The sequence below is a fragment of the Thunnus maccoyii genome, chromosome 8 (genome assembly GCF_910596095.1).
Source record: "Thunnus maccoyii chromosome 8, fThuMac1.1, whole genome shotgun sequence".
NCBI lineage: Eukaryota > Metazoa > Chordata > Actinopteri > Scombriformes > Scombridae > Thunnus > Thunnus maccoyii.
The window spans coordinates 12,432,129-12,450,388 of record NC_056540.1 but is presented as its reverse complement, the minus strand read 5'-3'; the positions used below and the strand labels follow the sequence as shown (position 1 = coordinate 12,450,388).

General features: G+C 40.2%; 2 protein-coding genes across 2 annotated transcripts; both read left to right on the top strand.

Moving 5' to 3' along the window:
* The first annotated feature begins 583 nt into the window (after nt 1-583).
* Nucleotides 584-10,190, top strand: fam193b (family with sequence similarity 193 member B). The gene is made up of 10 exons (XM_042418272.1): nt 584-913; nt 3,119-3,397; nt 4,086-4,272; nt 6,128-6,346; nt 6,915-7,320; nt 7,451-7,634; nt 7,780-8,013; nt 8,381-9,452; nt 9,544-9,619; nt 9,746-10,190. The coding sequence occupies exons 1-10, from the start codon at nt 755-757 to the stop codon at nt 9,840-9,842; spliced, it is 2,913 nt and encodes a 970-aa protein (XP_042274206.1). The 5' UTR covers nt 584-754; the 3' UTR covers nt 9,843-10,190.
* Nucleotides 10,191-11,731: 1,541 nt separating this feature from the next.
* LOC121902449 (probable ATP-dependent RNA helicase DDX41) lies at nt 11,732-18,256 on the top strand. The gene is made up of 17 exons (XM_042419763.1): nt 11,732-11,917; nt 13,291-13,386; nt 13,483-13,633; nt 13,749-13,823; nt 13,940-14,000; nt 14,102-14,238; nt 14,352-14,424; nt 14,540-14,693; nt 14,920-15,056; nt 15,316-15,478; nt 16,305-16,436; nt 16,542-16,613; nt 16,702-16,798; nt 17,083-17,232; nt 17,340-17,411; nt 17,572-17,682; nt 17,859-18,256. Exons 1-17 carry the CDS (start codon nt 11,891-11,893, stop codon nt 17,993-17,995), a joined length of 1,845 nt encoding a protein of 614 aa, XP_042275697.1. The 5' UTR covers nt 11,732-11,890; the 3' UTR covers nt 17,996-18,256.
* Nucleotides 18,257-18,260: the final 4 nt, after the last annotated feature.

Here is an 18,260-nt window from a genome sequence, read left to right as displayed (position 1 = left end):
AGGCATCGAGAAACAACGTAAAGACGTCATCGTCGAGCCTCCCCCTCTCCCCTTCACAGCACCTTTATTTTCAAGCATTTATTATCTGATAATATCATTATATTCTGACATTTTGCTTATTCAAAGTTGTTCCTATCGTATATCACATGGCCATTCGTGAGCTGGCTATACAAAGCTGCATTGTTATAGAATATTGTATTGTCACACTGGTACATTTATTCATTAAACATGTTTTTTTAACTCTCACATTTGACTGATGCTCGAAAAAACAAACGTCTTTACCTCAACTCCACGCCATATTCGTCTATTTTTCGTTTTTGTTTACTTTATAGACTGTGTACAAAAAGTATGATATTACATATATTGGGTATGTACGATCTAAGTGGGATAAAATATTATGCTCATTAAATATGCTGAAACCATCGTGTGAGGAAGGGCCTGTTTAATTGTCTTTTATTTCTTATAATTAAAAAAAAGTGGGAGGAGAAGATTGCCCTCACTAAATATGGCGGCGCTAGCTTCGTCGTTTGAGTGGGCTGCCGTTGTATTCTCCGCATGGAAGTGAAGCCTCTTTGCCAGCAGTATCTTTAACCTATGAACTCCTGAGTGTGCCAGTCCTCCGCCATATTGACTGTTGTCTTGACTGGAGAGGAGATAGAGAACATTTTGAGGTCCGAGAAGAAACGAAAGTGTGCTTTTAAAATAACCGAAACTGGTGCAAACTTGGCCAAAGCGTTTTACAAACAGCGTCGTGATGGCAAGGAAGAAAAGCAAACAGCAAGGCGTCGCCCAGAAGGAGCTGGTGCCCGGACAGCAAACCGTACCGAAGAGCCCAGTCTCTCCCGGCGATGCAGCCGGCGGTGGCGGCGGAGATGCTGGGCTGGATAGGCTGGCTACTACCAGGGCGAACCAGGTAAGCTAGCAGCAAGCCAGCCGCTGTGTTTAAAATAGGCTACCTAGCCTCTCTCTGCTACGCCAAACATCCTCCTTTGTGCTTTTATTTATTTACTGCAGCTAGACCCTGCAGAAGACATGCACCCGATGGCTGGTTGAAAGCTATTTTAGTCTTAATAGTCGTGGATGCAGAGCTTTCCCGTCGTTTGACATGTAATTAAATAAATAATGCGTTTGAACTTAGCTAGAAGAGCCGTCCCCAGCAGTGTGGCTTTGAGGCAGTGTGAGTTAACATTGCAACCCATCTCCTCCGCCGGGACAGGTGACATTGTGCCGCGGACAGGTCGTCCCATTTCCAGCGTTTACAACTCTTCATCCGCCCAGCTAATGTTAGCCAGCAGGCTAGCCGTGCTGCAAACGTGCTTACTGCCGACACTGAAGCCACTCACAGCAGCGGGGGCTAACCAGCTACTAGCTCATCCGCTACTTAGCTCAAAGACACAACGGCTTCATTAAACAGTGTAGCGGACACTCGACTTGGATCTTGTTGATTATTCGACTCTTATTATTATACTTTAGATATTTGTTTTGGCTCTACCGCACTCTACGATCGAAAGGTGTCAGAAGTAAATGTCAAAAGTTTCAATGCATGCAGCGATCAGCTAATGATGCTAAATCGGATGTACAAAGTTGAGGGTCACCACTAACCTTAAAAAAGTGAAGCTGGCATGCTGCAGGCAGACTGGACAACCAGCCCACCTTTGATGTGACCTCTGAGCCTTTACAACCTCACTGACTGCTGCTTGCATCGATCAATTAAATTTGATCCCACGTGTGCACGAAGCGTGTCTTGACATGTGTCATAATATTTACTTTTTTGGGAGAATACTATTGTGCTTAAGTACTTTTGAATACCCTGATTATCATTTGAAATTTAGAATATATCTATATGCCATATAAAATTATATTAAGTAAACACTGGGAGGCATCTGTTTCTCTCTCTCGATGTTTTTTTTAGATACACCAAGTTAAGACTGATGCAGTCTAATACAACAGGCCTGTAATAGATCCTGTCTCAGTGGAGGTTTATAGGGATGCACTGATTCAACTGAGTACTGATGCTACACCACATCTCTGTTTTCCCACATTTAAAACCTGTATTCTTCACTGCATTGTTAGTCGTTGGAATCATTTTTATGTGGTTCAACACAAGGCTGTTCCTGGTGGAGTTTTGTTTTGTTCTATTTTTTATTTTGTTTTCTCTGTTTGTTGTTAGAGTTATTATCATTGTTGTCGGTATGTTTTTCTTTTGAATATGGCTGTGCAATATATTAATACTAAATTGATATTGTGACATGTAACTAGATATCATCTTAGATCTTGGATCTCGTAATATTGTGATTGGGCATGGATGCTGTCTTATCCTGGTTTGGAAGGCCTGACTTACCTGTTCTATTATTTATTATTAAATATTGTGATATTTGATTTTGTCGAAATCACCCAGCCCTACCTTTGGAGCTGAGAGGTTTCTGTGTGGGTAAGGGGTGATCTGGGGGTGCTGGGTGGGTGTGAGGGAATCTGAGTTTTGGGTATTGTTGTTAAGTGTTCAGGTATGTTGTATGTTGACGTTGTATTTTCATGTGAAGACCTCAGGAAGAATAGTTGCTGTCTTGGTAGCAACTAGTAGGGATCAAATTAAACAAATAACAAATAAATAAATAATAAAATGAACAACTAATAAACAAATAATACCAGGTGATGCTGTGGCACTAAAAACTGATTCAGTGTTCCGCTGTGACCGAATTGATTTGACTAATGATGGAAATTTTTAGAATGACGCTGACAAAGAAACTGTATTAAATGTGATTCTGATATATTTTTGTTAAAGCTGCTTATAGAGGTGTTGTTTCAACTTTATAACTGCATATTCTGAATACTATAATGACTTATTGCATTAGTTTTAGCTCTGTGTACACAGTAAACTAGCAACTGAGTGTTTATTTACTCACATTCTAATTAGATTAAAAATAACTAATTTAATTGCCATCTGATGGACATCTAGGACATCTGTTGGTATCATCAGGTATTTTAAGAATCATTCTGAGAGGCATACGACCTGCCAGATCCTATTTTCTTTGCAGTATTAACCAACAAAACGACGTGTCACAGTTCACAGTTCGACTGGCTATTACTTGACCTCTTTATCCTCTCTCTCTCCACCTAGCCTATGCACACCTGCTGCCTCCTGTGCCACCGTGAATTCAAAGACTGGGGAGCAAACTCCATGAACGGACTCCCAGGGGGCCATGGGACCAAGCTGGCTGATGCCGTGCCTGCACTCTCCCAGGCCTTATTGCGGGAGGCGCCAGGGCGTAAGCTTGCTGATGCGGTGCCCTCGCTGTCTCAGTCCCTGCTGGGAGAGGTGCCTCTGTGGATCTGTCAGAGCTGCTGCAAGACCGTGGAAGAGGAGGAAAGACGGAGCACCCAGGAGCAGCCGACGCCGGTAAATAAAAGGGGACTGATTTGGGTCATATGTCTGGATGCTTTTTACAACTTCTTTTTACTACTTCTTAGTTAAATTGTGTTCGTTTCTATTGGCTGAATCAATCTCATCTTTATTCAGCATGCAGGACATTGCATTTGCATGTGCTTACTCACTAAATAAATCTCTGTTCAAATGTCACCTTGGATTTAATAAGTGTAAAGATCTTCAGTCTTTGTTTTGTCTCTTCGGGAGTAACTTACTTTGTATATCTGTGTGGAATATTTAAGGCAGCTGCACTTACTACCTTTGCTTTCTCTTTTGTTTTTACAGAAATGCTTTACATGTAATGCAAATTTTGAAGACTAAACTTACTTTGTTCAAGATGTTCTGTTGATATTCGGCTCTAGTCAAATGTTAAAAATAGCAACAACAAAAAAAGAAACAGCTGGAAAGATTGCAGCACAATCCCCTGCAGTGTTTTAACTTTATTTGTCTTTTCATATAAGATTGATTCATGCATTTATTAGATGTTTTCCCTTCCCTTGACACATTCTATTAATGTGTTGCCAAGATTATGAGGTAATGCTGTTAGTTACTTGGCATTTCTAGTGTCAAAATATAAGTTATGTAGACAACAGCTCCATGATTAACCTTTTTTGTGATTGTGTGTTTTTTTTTGTTGTTTTTTTAAAAAATTTTTATTCAGGTACCATTGTCACACTCTTCCTCCTGTAAGTCCCAGAGCTGTGGGAACGGTTACCCGGAGCAAAGTACTGTGGATTGGGACCCGAGTTCCTTCCTGTCAGCCCACAAACTGTCAGGACTCTGGAACTCAGCCCACACCAACGGAGGGGAACACTGCAGCCACAACACTTCATCACACTCACAACAAGGTCTGGCATCACAGCGTAAAAGACAGCTCCACAGAGCTTTTAATGCCAGTGACAATAATCGCTGAGAACGTAACAAACCTAATATTCCTGCTGTTTTGCGAGTTTCAGTTTCGTGCGGAAATCTCCTCTATCAGTTTTGAGTTTCAGTTTTGTGAAAGGGTCACAAATTTGGTTGGAATCAGAGCTCCATGGCTGGCTGTTAGTGTACTTACTCAGCAATAAATGTGTGACACATTTTTGGATACTTTTTTCAGGTGTTAGTCTACTTTGTCTTAGAAGAACAAAGTTGTAAAAGCTTCCAATGTTCTACTTTCTACAGTCCTTAGAGCTGAGCATTGTGAAAGGTGGGATAATGTTTTAATATGAGCTTCAGATTATGGAGATTTGTTTAAAAATAAAAAACTTTCAAGAATGAAGCGAAATGATTTATCTCCAGGATAGATGATACGGGTCGGGTCACCACAATATTTCACATATGTGAATAATTTTAATTTCAATTTAATAAGGAGAATGCAGATCTTTTCACACAGACAATTTAAGTGCATGTAATTTGTGTGTGTGTGTGCGTATCAGTGGAAAGGTTGCAGCAAAACTGATGCAGTTTTGTGCTTAAATGTACAGAATGATTCTGATTTCTTCATTATCCATCATATATATCAATTCTACCCCAAATCTCCTTCTACAACAGAGCTACTCATTTATATTGCATGCCTGGACATGCAGCTCTCCAATGCAGTGAAGACTCAAAAAGTGACTCTACCATTTAATAGATGAAAATGGAAGCAAAGTCCTGACTGTTGCCATAAAGGATCTTGATTATCATCCTATTGTGGTTGTGTTCATGCAGTGAGAATAATTGTGGAAATCAAAAATTGAGGTGGATTCAGTTGCGTCAAGAATTGTTTTATAATCAAATCATAGTACATTTAATTGGAATCAAAAGTTAGACTGCTATGAGCTGTGCTTTTGTCTGTTGTCTTCTTTTGCAGAATGTCTTGACTTTTATCACTTTACCATGTAGAGGTTGCCTGGCACATAGCTGTGGTTTCAATTCTAGTTCAGCAAATACTAAAATGTGTCATCTGGCCAAAATGCATTTAGGCTAGGCTAAGTGAAATTAGTCAGAAATAATGATGTGTTTTCACTGAGTCAGTGGGTAACATTCAATTAGAAATGCCCTATTTTACTTCATTTTGAATTTTGTGTGGTGCTGACTGAAAAAATGGTTGTTTAGCTGTGAATTATGCTGGTGTGTTTTTCAACTAGAAATTAAATCAAACTACATCTGTTACAAATTAGACGTGAACTGAGCCACTAAATGTACTTAATTAGATATCATAGCAACATTTTAAGTGGGCATAAAGTTACAGTTACTTTTATCAACTTCTACTGGCTAGCAGGTCTGTTTGGCAGATAGTTACTTTTTTTGATAAGCCCCTTGAGATGCAGCATTTCATTTTCAAGGGAGTTCTCTGACACAAAAGAGAGGAAAAAAGTTTTATAGCTCAAGGCTTAAAAAAAAAAAAAGGCAAAAAAGGTTTCTCTCTCAAAGCAGTGAGAGATGATCATAATTGGACACATAAACATGTCTTAACAAGACTCAAAAGAGCAGGGAATTATTTTTTACAAAACATAAACTGCAGTCCAAATTCAGAAAATCCCAGTTGCTCCTCTGTACTCTCTGTACGCTTTATATGAGACGTCTTTAAGGCAACATATCAACAAATGAAATGGTATTAAACTGTGTTTATGTAGTTCTATCTCTGAACCAAGCTTTAGTTTCAGCAAAAATGTGAAAATTACAGCATCTTGCATAAAGTCACTCATTTAGTGCCTTTTTTTTTTCCATCTCCAGGTATAACAGCAGGATCAGCCTGTCATGAGAAAAGAGGACTTCACGAAGCGCCGGGGAAATCTGCTAAAACGTCGGGGACCAAAGTGTGTCCCTACAGTCACCCGTCATCCCAGAATTCCAGTGGATCCTCTGCTGGGAACCCCCTGTCTACCTCAGCAGACCTTTGTAAGACCACTCCCAAGCACTTCAAGACCATGTGCCGTCGACCAACGCCACCAGGTGACTACTCGCAGGGTTCCACAGCATTTTATTAAACCTGAATCCAGCATAGAATCTGCTTGTTTAATTTGAATCCAGTCTTTCAGATTCCTCACTGAATTAAGGGTTAGTTTTAAACATGGTTATATACCTACAGTTTGAAATAACCTGATATATATTAGTACGTGTAGGTAAAACTCAAGACTCATTTGAGATTTGTAATCAACCTTTGCTGGCTAAGAAAGCAGAAAAAGTGTCATTTTGAGTAGTTTCACTACCTGTCACCATGGATTTAAATATCTAAGCAGATATAACATGTTGAATTAAACATGTATCTGAAACATTGAAATAATAAATGTAGTGTACTTACAAATGCCTCATTTTTCACTTATAATTTTATTGAAGCAATTCCCCCTACGTAATGAAAACATCCTTTTAAACAAAATGTATTTTATTGGACAAATCTCTTTGTTTTTAGGTACACAATTCAACCTATTCCTATTTAAGTAATATGAAATAAACTGTATGGAAAGATGATCCAGCATTTCTAACCCTGAAGTAATTTATATACATGCTTCCTTTTGTCCAGGTGAAGCCTTCCACCCCAGTGACCACCATCAACATACAGACTTGTCGGTACCCCCCAATAGTCCAACCGGCCTGTCTTCACAGCATTCCTCCCTCCTGCCTCCAAAGCCAAGCTCCGGGCAGCACAGTCATGTAACCTCTTCCTCTGCCACTGGGGTTGCAGCCCACGCTCCCTTCTCCCCGCTGGTACCAAACCTCCACGGCCCAACAGCTAAACTCACCTCTCCCAGTCCAGACAGCCCAACATCTGTTCATAAGCCCAGCCCGTGCAAAAACGCCCACATTCCTGCCGTGAACACACAACACAGCAAACTGGGCACGTCTATCTGTAACCACCCTTGTAATGGACACAGTGGGGGAACGGTGGCCACTTCAAATGTAGGCCATATGACAGCTGGGGCCTGCAGGTTAGTATTGATGTCTGAACATTGCTTGTTTGGAGAGTGTGGAATTGAAAACTTGCTTATTTAGCTGTGTTGATTCAGAATACAAATCCCTTCTCATAGATTAATATCAGTCCTTTTTTTTCTTTTGTAGGGATCAGGCATGTAAGGGGCACAAAATGACTAATGGGACGTTGTGCCATCCGCCGTCGGAGATAGAGGAGGGGGAGGATGAAGACAGCAGCTCTGAGAGGAGCTCCTGCGCCTCGTCTTCTACCAACCAGAAGGACGGGAAGTACTGCGACTGCTGCTACTGCGAGTTCTTTGGACACAATGCGGTACATTGGAACTTTTTTGTTGCTATCAACTTTTGGAGTAGTAATTAACATTTTCCTTTTGCTATTACATATTTCTAAAAACATCTATAAAACCATATGAAAAGGTGTCAGTATTGTAATATTTCCTATTAATATTTGGTCACAGCCTCCAGCTGCACCAACTAGCCGTAACTACGCTGAAATCCGAGAGAAGCTCCGCTCACGACTGACCCGACGTAAAGAGGAGCTGCCTCAGCGTCAGGACTCAGAACTGACAGTGGCTGGTGCCATTGACAACCGGGACGTGGATGAGTTGCTGGACTTCATAAACAGTTCGGAGCCCAAACCTGTTAACAGTGCCAAGGCTGCCAAAAGGGCTCGACACAAACAAAAGAAGAAGGTATGGTAACTTTAAAAATGTCTTTTGATACCTAGTTTTGAGTATTGATAACAAAACCAGTTAACCTAAGAAATTTCAGCATGTATTCTTTTATAACCCTTCTTTTCCTTTAACAAGACAACGTTCCCAAATGTTAAATGTCATCCAAACACAAGCTATAAGAACTTTGCCCAAGTAAAATAGACTGAAATTTGCAAAATTGGATTTTAATCCGGAACTATCTAATCAAAGAGTAAACAAGATGATGAATCTGACCAAACATTAGATGTTTTCTATACTCGGTGCTATGGACACATTTCAGTCAGTAAATAAGTATATTTAAGTATTATCACATTTTGTGATCATGCCTCTACCATGTCTGTTCCAGGAAAAAGCTCAGCAGGGCAACATGGGTGCTGCAGGCAGTGACCCTCACTCCAATCCATCTGAGCCTGTCGACGAGCCCATCCCTGACGGTTCTGAAGCCAGTCGGTTGCTGGACTGGCCTCAGCTGGAGCTTGAGCGCGTCAACAGTTTTCTCACCAGTCGGCTCGAAGAGATTAAGAACACCATCAAAGACTCAATCCGGGCCTCGTTTAGCATGTACGACCTCAATCTGGATGTCAATGACTTCCCAAAGAAGGCAGCCACGTTGGAGGGCAACCATTTACTATCCCATCTCAATGGTTCCTCTGACCTGCAGCAGATAGACCTTGACCTCGCCCCTCTTTCACTGGGAACCTTTAAGAGCCACCTGGACCTGGTTAATGGATGGGAGGACACAACCACTGTCTCATCTCCTAATACCACCACCACGGCATCAGGGGTCACTGTTGGGTCCAAGGACATCCAGCGGTTGCACACTACCCCCAGTCTCTCAAAGCTCATAAGGGTCCGTTCCCCAGAAAGATGCACTTCCACTGGATCTGACAGTTTGCCACAGGTGCCAGCCCAAGCAACAGCTAAATCAAAGGAGGACATCCCTGATCCCAAGAACTCCGCAGTTGGAAACGGCGGTACAAAGTCAAAGAAGAATAAAAAGCAGCAGCAGCAGCAAAGACAGGAGCAGCCTGTGTCGGAGCAAAATTCCAACAAACCAACCAAAGCTGCCTCCGGGAATGAAACGCAGAAAACCATTGAGTCTAAGGTGGCTGAAATTGGTTCTAACGGCTCAAAAGCTGGGAGCAAACAGCCTCAGCACTCTGCAGACAACCAGAGAAATGGGCCTAAGAAAGCTGAGGAGAGCAAATCATCCAGAAATGTTGCCAGTGGAGCAAATGGTGGCCTCTCGAATGCACAAAGGGGGAAGGGTGACACAGACACACGAGGATCTCGGTCCGAGCAGGATTCAGAAAGCAAAGCACACCCCACCATTCCAACCAACGGGCAGCAACAGCTGCAATCCAAGGGAAAAAATAAGAAGAACAAGAACAAGGGCGAAAAATCCAGCAGCGCTATTGGTACGGGAAAATATAGATTATTATAACACTGTGCATGATTGTAATTGTTGACTCCTTCCATCTAATTTTTCATCTTTTTTTCATTCCTTAGATGATGTATTTCTCCCTAAAGATGTGGATCCCACAGAAATGGATGAGATTGATCGGGAAGTGGAATACTTCAAAAGGTGGGGTCAATACAGCAGTGTAGCAGAACTCTATTCGCTCTATTGCATTGATTAACTGTGTCACTAAATTTTGCTTTTTTTTTTTTTTTTTTGCTGCCTCTCCTCTTTTCTATCTGTACTCTCTAGGTTTTGCCTTGACTCTGCAAAACAAACTCGCCAGAAGGTAGCAGTGAATTGGTCCAACTTCAGCCTCAAAAAGGTTCCTTCCAATGCAGCTCAATAACTCGGATGAGTGCCAGAAAAAAAAAACTTCACACCACAAACTCTTTGAGTAGAGCCCTATTTGGCCTGAGGCCTTCTCTCATTCCCTGTTTTCTTCTCTTCCTTACTAAGCCAAGGGACCCTGGTTCAAAATCATACTCTCCATTCAGAAGACTGAAATATAACTTGTGGCTAACAAGCCAGAGATCACTCTCAAGGCCGACTCTACCCTTTGCTATTATTGCAATGTTCACTAAATGAGAGATGCAAAATGGAAAAAGTCTGTTAAATCCACTGCATCCATGTGCTTAAGTATGTAGTATGTAAACAATTACCTTACATGAAATAAATGTTTTTATCACAAATCTGACATTTTAACGTTGTTAAACTTCTGAATTCCAGTCAGTTCAATTTGGTGCTCCAAAGATACTGTTGCTCATCAGCCATTGCGTTGTGCATTGCTAGTTTCCTGCCCACTACACCAGTCTCACTAGACACTAGAAATTGTTCATCATATGCTGTCTCTGGTCTGTCAACAAGGAGCATAAGACAACTTTCTTGGACCTGATTTAGAGGAAAAAAATAATACTTGTACCCTCCTTTTCTGCAGGGGGTTCATGGCATTCCTTGATTTTTACCCCACATGTTTTTTCAATGTTTTCTCACAAGCATTTGAATTGGTACACTCTTCTCAATTTTAATCGTAATAAAAAAAAGCTATTTAGGAATCAGTGTTAACATGAAATGACAAACACTTGATGACCTACCTGCAATGCCGTTATCTTTTTTGTATGAAATTATGTTAAAAAACATTACATGAATGTACACCAACAACTCTAGTATAACGTGTGGAAAAATATCCATTTTCTGTGTAAAACACTTTGCTCACAAGATGCACCTAAAAAAAAAATGTAAGTCTAATGAAGTACCCGTACAAACAAGTCATACAAATAGAACTGAAAACTCATTACTGTCCTCCAATCCTGTATTGGGCAAACTTCAATGTGTCTGTTGCTTCAATGTCAATCATCCCTTGGTGTTAATCTTGACCAATTCTCTTTTTTATAGTGTTATCCAATATAGGTCTATAATCCGAAGCCTTGTCAACACTCTGCCATCTGTTGTCCAGCTGAAGAAAGTCCTTTACTACACTCTTAAACTGTTATTTTAACCCCTATATTCCAGCAGTGACAGGTACACCAGTGTGCAATGTTCATTTTAACGTTGGAACCATCACATATTGTTTGACAGAGTTAATTTAAATGCTTGTACATATTGAGTGATTATTTTGGGCCCTTTTGAGCCTTTGTCATGCGTTTCTGGGGGTTGTGTGTGTGAGATATATTTTCAACCATACTACTCTTTTTTTTTTTTTTTCCTTTCATGTACTGTGACCTTGGTGGCACCCTCCACCTCAGCTAGCCTATCTGAAGTCCACATCTTGATAATCTTTTAATGAGAAGTATCACTCAAGAGTTGATTGCTTTGGGACACAGGCCTTGGGGTTTACACCAGTAACCATGTTATAGCTGATGGCTTTCATTGAGATGGATGATTTCTTTCCTGAATCTGTGCTGACATTTTGTTTTCATATAACATCTCTGATGCTCTCCAGGTTATATTCAGTTAGAGAAGATTATCTTAATGTTTCGAATGTAGATTTATACTATACCAATAATAGCCAAGTGTATGTTGGCTTGTTTCTTTTTTAAAAATTCACTTTTGATACTGTGAAAAATCTTTCGTCCAGAAAGATTAAAACAATACAGTTTTGACAAAAAATAAAGTGTGGTGTTTGCTTTCTATATTGATCTTTTTGGTTTGGTCCATGATATGCTATTAGTGGCTCTGTCTCTATAACAGACTGACTGTGGAGGCGCTGTGAAATGTGTGGACGCTGCCGCTTCGTGTCGATCAAGTTTGGCCCTTACAGTGTTCCGTACTGTACCAAAGCTTCCTGCGGAGTGTAAACATGTGGATTGGATACATTTATTGAATTGTAGCTTGATTATTTGATAAGTAACTGCGTGGCTTAAATACAGAGGCGACGTTACTGTATTCGGTAATAAAATGGAGACCGAAAATCGACCCAGAAAGGTAAGTCTAAGTGTATGCTGTCGTCTCATTGTGAAAAGGCTACACCAGGCTAGCTAACGCTAAGCTAACGATAGTAGCACTGTTGTGCCTTTAACTTGTATTATATACAGTAGCTAATCCCTTCCGCACTTTAAAACCTTGTGATGTGTCGATTAATAATCTAAAGGTCTTTGACAATATGACACTTTAACTGGACTTCATACAAATATGTTAACGGTCTTTGCTTAGCTAACGCTGGCTATGTCCCCGTAACAACATCTCTGGTCAATACGTAACAGTGACGTTTAAAAAGTTATAAATCAGCTCAGAACTTTGCATTTGTATCACTACACCAAGAGTACTTCAGTTTTTCAGCACATTAATATCTGGTAATTCTCAAATTGGATGTATAAGAGTTACTTAAATAACTTTTAGATGTGTGGTCAATTAATCATCAGACCCGTTATTTAAGGTCATTGTGTGGATTTAAATAGACTAACATGAATCATCACATCACAATTGTTAGCTTCTGAAAACAGGTATTCAGCGGTTACCTGCTGTCAGTGGTGGAAAGTAACTTAGTACATTTACTCAAGTACTGTACTTGGGTACACTTTTGAGGTACTTCTGCTACTTTATATTTCCACTCCACCACATTTCAGAGGGAAATATTATACTTTTTGTTCCACTACATTTATTTGATAGCTTTAATTACTTTTCAGATGAAGATCTGACTCAATGGATAACAAGCTCTTAGAATACAACACATTGTTAAAGATGAAACCAGTGATTTGCAATCTTTCTGGATTTTGACAAAAAGCAGTGTGTAGTCGGGGTCACATTTCAGATGTCTATGAGTTGTTAACAGCTCCACCAAAAACTGATTTTTCTCTCTAAACTTCTCACACGGTTTCATTTCAATAAATGTTCAAATGATCCAACATTTCAAAAATCAAAGATTTGGAGAAAAAGTCCAAAAACTGAAAACAGATTTGTTTATCAGAACTTTGTTTTTTCTTCTTTCCTCCCCTGTTAATTGTCTCACGACCCTTCAGATTATCTGGTGACCCTTTGGAGGGGCCCAACCCCAAGGTTGGGAACCACTGGACTAAACTAGCTAACTGTATATTAAGTAGTTCAAAATGACTCCACCTGCACAGTTCATAGTTTTGAATGCCTCTTGCAGAAGTATATAAAACAGATAAATATGATGTTAATCCATGTGGCACAGGTCAGGATATGTCTCTAGCATAAACAGATCAGACACATTTAATAAACACCACTGCTGGTCATTTCTAGTGTCATTTCATACATGCTGCTTCATGCTACATTGTATCAGGAAACTTTCTCTCTCAAGAGGCCTTACCACTAATAGATGTATTATTTTTGTACAGAGATCCCATGGGGAGGATGAAGGGTCTGGCCCCGAGGGATCAGAGGATGATGACTATGTTCCTTACGTTCCTGTCAAGATAAGGAAACAACAAATGGTAAGTTTTTGGGTATGGGCTGTTGCATGTCCGTCCATCAGACACAATTGTTATATAAACAAACTGAATGTGTTTTTGAATATGTTAAACTCACAGCTTCAGAAGATGTTGCGTCTGCGTGGAAAGGCAGTGGACGAGGAGCAGAAGGACAGTGGGGAGGAGCAGAGGGATGAGGATGAGGGTCTCGGTCCACGCTCCAATATCAGTCTCCTTGACCAGCATCAGCACCTCAAGGAAAAAGCAGAAGGTATCCAGTTCAAAGAAGACACACTCTGGAATATAATAACCGTCTGTTTTATTCTTTTCACTCTACTTAACATGACTATATCTCACTTATTTGATGTCTTTTTTTTAATCTACAGCCCGTAAGGAGTCAGCCAAGGAGAAGCAGCTGAAAGAGGAAGAGAAGATTCTGGAGAGTGTTAAAGAGGGCAGAGGTAAAATGACAACGCTTTCAAGTTCCTTTGAAGAAATGTTTACAGATTTTAAAAGTGCAAAAAAAAATTTAAACTCGCAAAACTAACTATGGGGAATTTTGCTTTTTGTCTTTCAGCTTTGATGTCTGTGAAGGAAATGGCCAAAGGTATCATATACGATGATCCAATCAAAACTAGGTGAGATCCTAATCACTGAATTCTGCAGTCATGATATTTAAAGATAAAGTAATATTGCTTGTAGATTGTGTTTACCTCTATAACCTGAATGTTCTTTATAGCTGGAAGGCACCACGCTACATCCTGAATATGCCCGACACCAGAAATGAGCGCGTCAGGAAGAAGTTTCATATCCTGGTTGATGGAGATGGCATCCCTCCTCCAATCAAAAGCTTCAGGGAGATGAAGTTTCCACCAGGTTACACCACACTCCCTTTCCCACACATGAGAAACACATTTTGTCTGTCTGTGTGAAGTCTTAGGTGATGCCACGATTGATGATGAACAACTTGTCTGTTATTGTGTTTGCAGCAATTCTGAAAGGTCTGAAAAAGAAGGGCATTGTACACCCAACTCCAATTCAAATTCAAGGAATCCCTACAGTGTAAGTACAGTATATGGAACTTTACAGAGTAATAATAATGAATAGAATAATAATAATAAGTAGTATGTACTGTATGTTAAATACATGTAAATGTATTGAGGCTGTTTTTCTGTAGTCTGTCAGGTCGGGACATGATTGGCATCGCCTTCACTGGCTCTGGAAAGACTTTGGTCTTCACTCTGCCCATCATCATGTTTTCCCTGGAGCAGGAGAAGAGGCTTCCTTTCTTTAAGAAAGAGGGACCATATGGACTCATCATCTGTCCTTCAGTAAGACAAACCTATTTCATCGAAATCACAGCTCAATTAAGTTTACACATACTATAAATCCCTCAATTTTAAAACAGTGGGACAATTAGAGGCACAAAAAAAGATTTTTTCTCATTGTTTGCTCTTTAGACATGATGACAGTAGCTGTGAGAATTGTCTTTCTTTTATGCTAAACTCATCACTCCCTATGCATATCTGATTTTATTACCCCTCCTTTCACCCCCAGCGTGAGTTGGCAAGACAGACACACGGCATCATAGAATATTACTGCAAACTTCTGGAGGAGGAAGGAGCTCCTCAGCTGCGCTCTGCCCTCTGCATCGGAGGGATGTCTGTCAAGGAGCAGATGGAGGTAGTAAAACAGTAAGTAAGAGAGAATGTTTGTGTGGAAAAAGCTTTTAGCAGGGTTATCTTGCATATTAAGCGAATGCTGTGTTTTTGACAACATACAAGGACTCACACTTATACTTAATTTAAAAAAAAGGGTCACATTGTGTTAGTGGATAGAAACAAACAACAGATCACTACAGTTTGATGCTAAAAATACTCAGTTTGAATCAAAGCGGTAATAAATGTTTTGGGTTCATTTTCCATCCGAATCTGTGTGTCTTCCTGGTTATAGTGGTGTCCACATGATGGTCGCCACCCCTGGCCGTCTGATGGACTTGTTGCAGAAGAAGATGGTGAGTCTGGACATCTGTCGCTACTTGGCCCTGGACGAGGCTGATAGGATGATTGACATGGGTTTTGAGGAGGACATCAGAACCATTTTCTCCTATTTCAAGGTGAGGCCTTCCTTGTTAATTTGCTTATTCATAGCGGGAAGTGCACATTAATCAACAGTGACATTTTGACAATATAAACATATAAATATAAATATGCACTTAGACATTTATGTTCTTTTTTCTGATTTTCACACTGAATAATTATGGTCGCATTTCTTGAAATGTTTTCAAATCTTCCTAAATTTATCTGCAGAACGCTTCTGAATACATTAGGGGCAAACATTAGGCCATTTTATATCTACTACACAGAGTTCGAATAGTTGTTCACACAATCCAGGGTATTTTTAAGATTTTGATTTTAATCGTGTCAACATGTAAAGGACCAGTGTGATTTCGTGACATCTAGGTGCCAAACTGAGGTCGCAGATTGCAACCAGCTGAATACCTCTCACCCTCACCGTTCCCTTTCATGCATGTAGGAGAACCTATGGTGGCCACAAAACTTGCGAAAAACGTGAAAGGCCCTCTATAGAGCCAGTGTTTGTCCGTTCTGGGCTAATATAGAAACATGGCAGTGCAATATGGCAGACTCCATGGAAAGGGACCTGCTCCCTATGTAGCTATAAAGGGTTCATTCCAAGGTAACGAAAACACAACAATTCTTAGTTTCAGGTGATTATATTGAATATATATGAATATTATATTCCATTTCTGCCAATAGATCCCCCTAAATCTTACACACTGGTCCATTAAATACTCCCCATTCCAACACTGGATTTTTTTTCTGGTAAAAGTTTGCAGTAAAACTGTGCATGGTAGATATAGCTTGACTTTGCGCAGCTACCAGATGAGAATAGTCCTATAATGTGTCATTTCTTTATCTAAGGGACAAAGACAAACCCTGCTTTTCAGTGCCACTATGCCCAAGAAGATCCAGAACTTTGCTAAGAGTGCTCTGGTCAAACCCATCACGATTAACGTGGGCAGGGCAGGTGCTGCCAGTTTGGACGTCATCCAGGTATGTTTATCCTTCACTGAAACAAGTTTGTGCTGTCTGATTCATGGTCATTGCATGGTTGAAACTGTCTGAACTTGACTCAGTTGTTTTTTTGTGTGTGAGCAGGAAGTGGAATACGTCAAAGAGGAGGCCAAGATGGTGTACCTGCTAGAGTGTCTCCAGAAAACAACACCTCCTGTCAGTACTACCACATGTTGACGTATATGTAAAATACATACATCAAACATGTCAAGAGTTATAAATTATTGCATGTCCATATTCACAGGTGTTGATATTTGCTGAGAAGAAGGCTGATGTAGATGCCATCCATGAGTATCTGCTGCTAAAAGGGGTGGAGGCTGTGGCCATCCATGGAGGAAAGGGTATGCAGACCTTTCTATTCTTGACATTTAAATGCAGAAAAGTCAGTACACATCAGCAATGTCCAACTCAAGTGCACTTCACAGCACTTATGTCCGGACAACTTTTGTGTAGTTGCTCATCATTACCACTAGATGTCGTCCTTTTTTCAAATTTGTTTCAATTTCTCCTTCACAGTTCTGATAGAAAGTACAAAGAAAGTACTGTAGGTTGATATATATCCATCATATATGGTGTTTGTCATTGTTTTTTAAATGTTAATATCGTATGTGTTGATTCTTTACAGATCAGGAGGAGAGAACAAAAGCCATAGAGGCATTCAAAGAAGGAAAGAAAGATGTCTTGGTTGCCACAGACGTCGCCTCCAAGGGTCTGGATTTCCCAGCAATCCAGCATGTAGTGAATTATGACATGCCTGAGGAGATAGAAAACTATGGTGAGAGGACATGTTTATGGTCTGGCCTCTTTAAAATCAGCACATTACCTAAGTTTCAGTTCTCCTTTAATTGCACAAGCTTGTTTGTTGAAATTGTCTTGTTACAGTCCATAGAATTGGAAGAACTGGACGATCGGGTAAGACTGGTATCGCCACAACGTTCATCAATAAAGGCTGTGGTAAGGAACAGTACATGCATGAAAATCAAAATCATGACAATGAAATTCTTAAATGTGCAGAAGTATTGATTTTTTAGAATTATTTGTAGTGGATTTAGTTAGTTTAATTCAGTGTTAAATGACAATATGGTAACAGTGGGTGTTACATTTTCCCTTACAGATGAGTCAGTATTGATGGATCTGAAAGCCCTGCTTATTGAAGCCAAGCAGAAGGTTCCTCCAGTCCTCCAGGTTCTCCAGACAGGAGATGAAACCATGCTGGATATCGGAGGTGAGTTTTTCACACCAAATCTAGCTCACATCTCTTTCTCTAGGCCTACATACTTCTCATATATGGCCTGCTGCATTATAACTGTTTCCTTTTTACTGTTCCTCAACTAATCTGATCATCTCATCTCACATTCACTATTTGTCTGTCTAACATACTTAATTCTTGTGTTTTCACAGGGGAGAGGGGCTGTACATTTTGCGGTGGTCTCGGTCATCGTATCACAGACTGTCCTAAGTTGGAGGCCATGCAGACCAAGCAGGTCACCAACATTGGACGGAAGGACTATCTTGCTCATAGCTCAATGGACTTTTAAAGAGTTCCTCATTAAAGGGAAGATGCTCCAATGCTAAACAGAACAGAGAAACAATTCTGAAGAAACTGTATAGTTATGTCATGTCATTGAAGTGCGGAAGTGTATTTTTATCATCACCATAGTTTGCAGATCTGTCAGAAGAAGTGATCAGTTGCTTTTTTTTTATCCCCAACCCAATTTTTCTTATACTTGTTCAGGATGTGTAGCCTTTGTAAGATATTTTTTTCTACTCTGATTGTAAATAAAAACCACTATATCTGTTGTT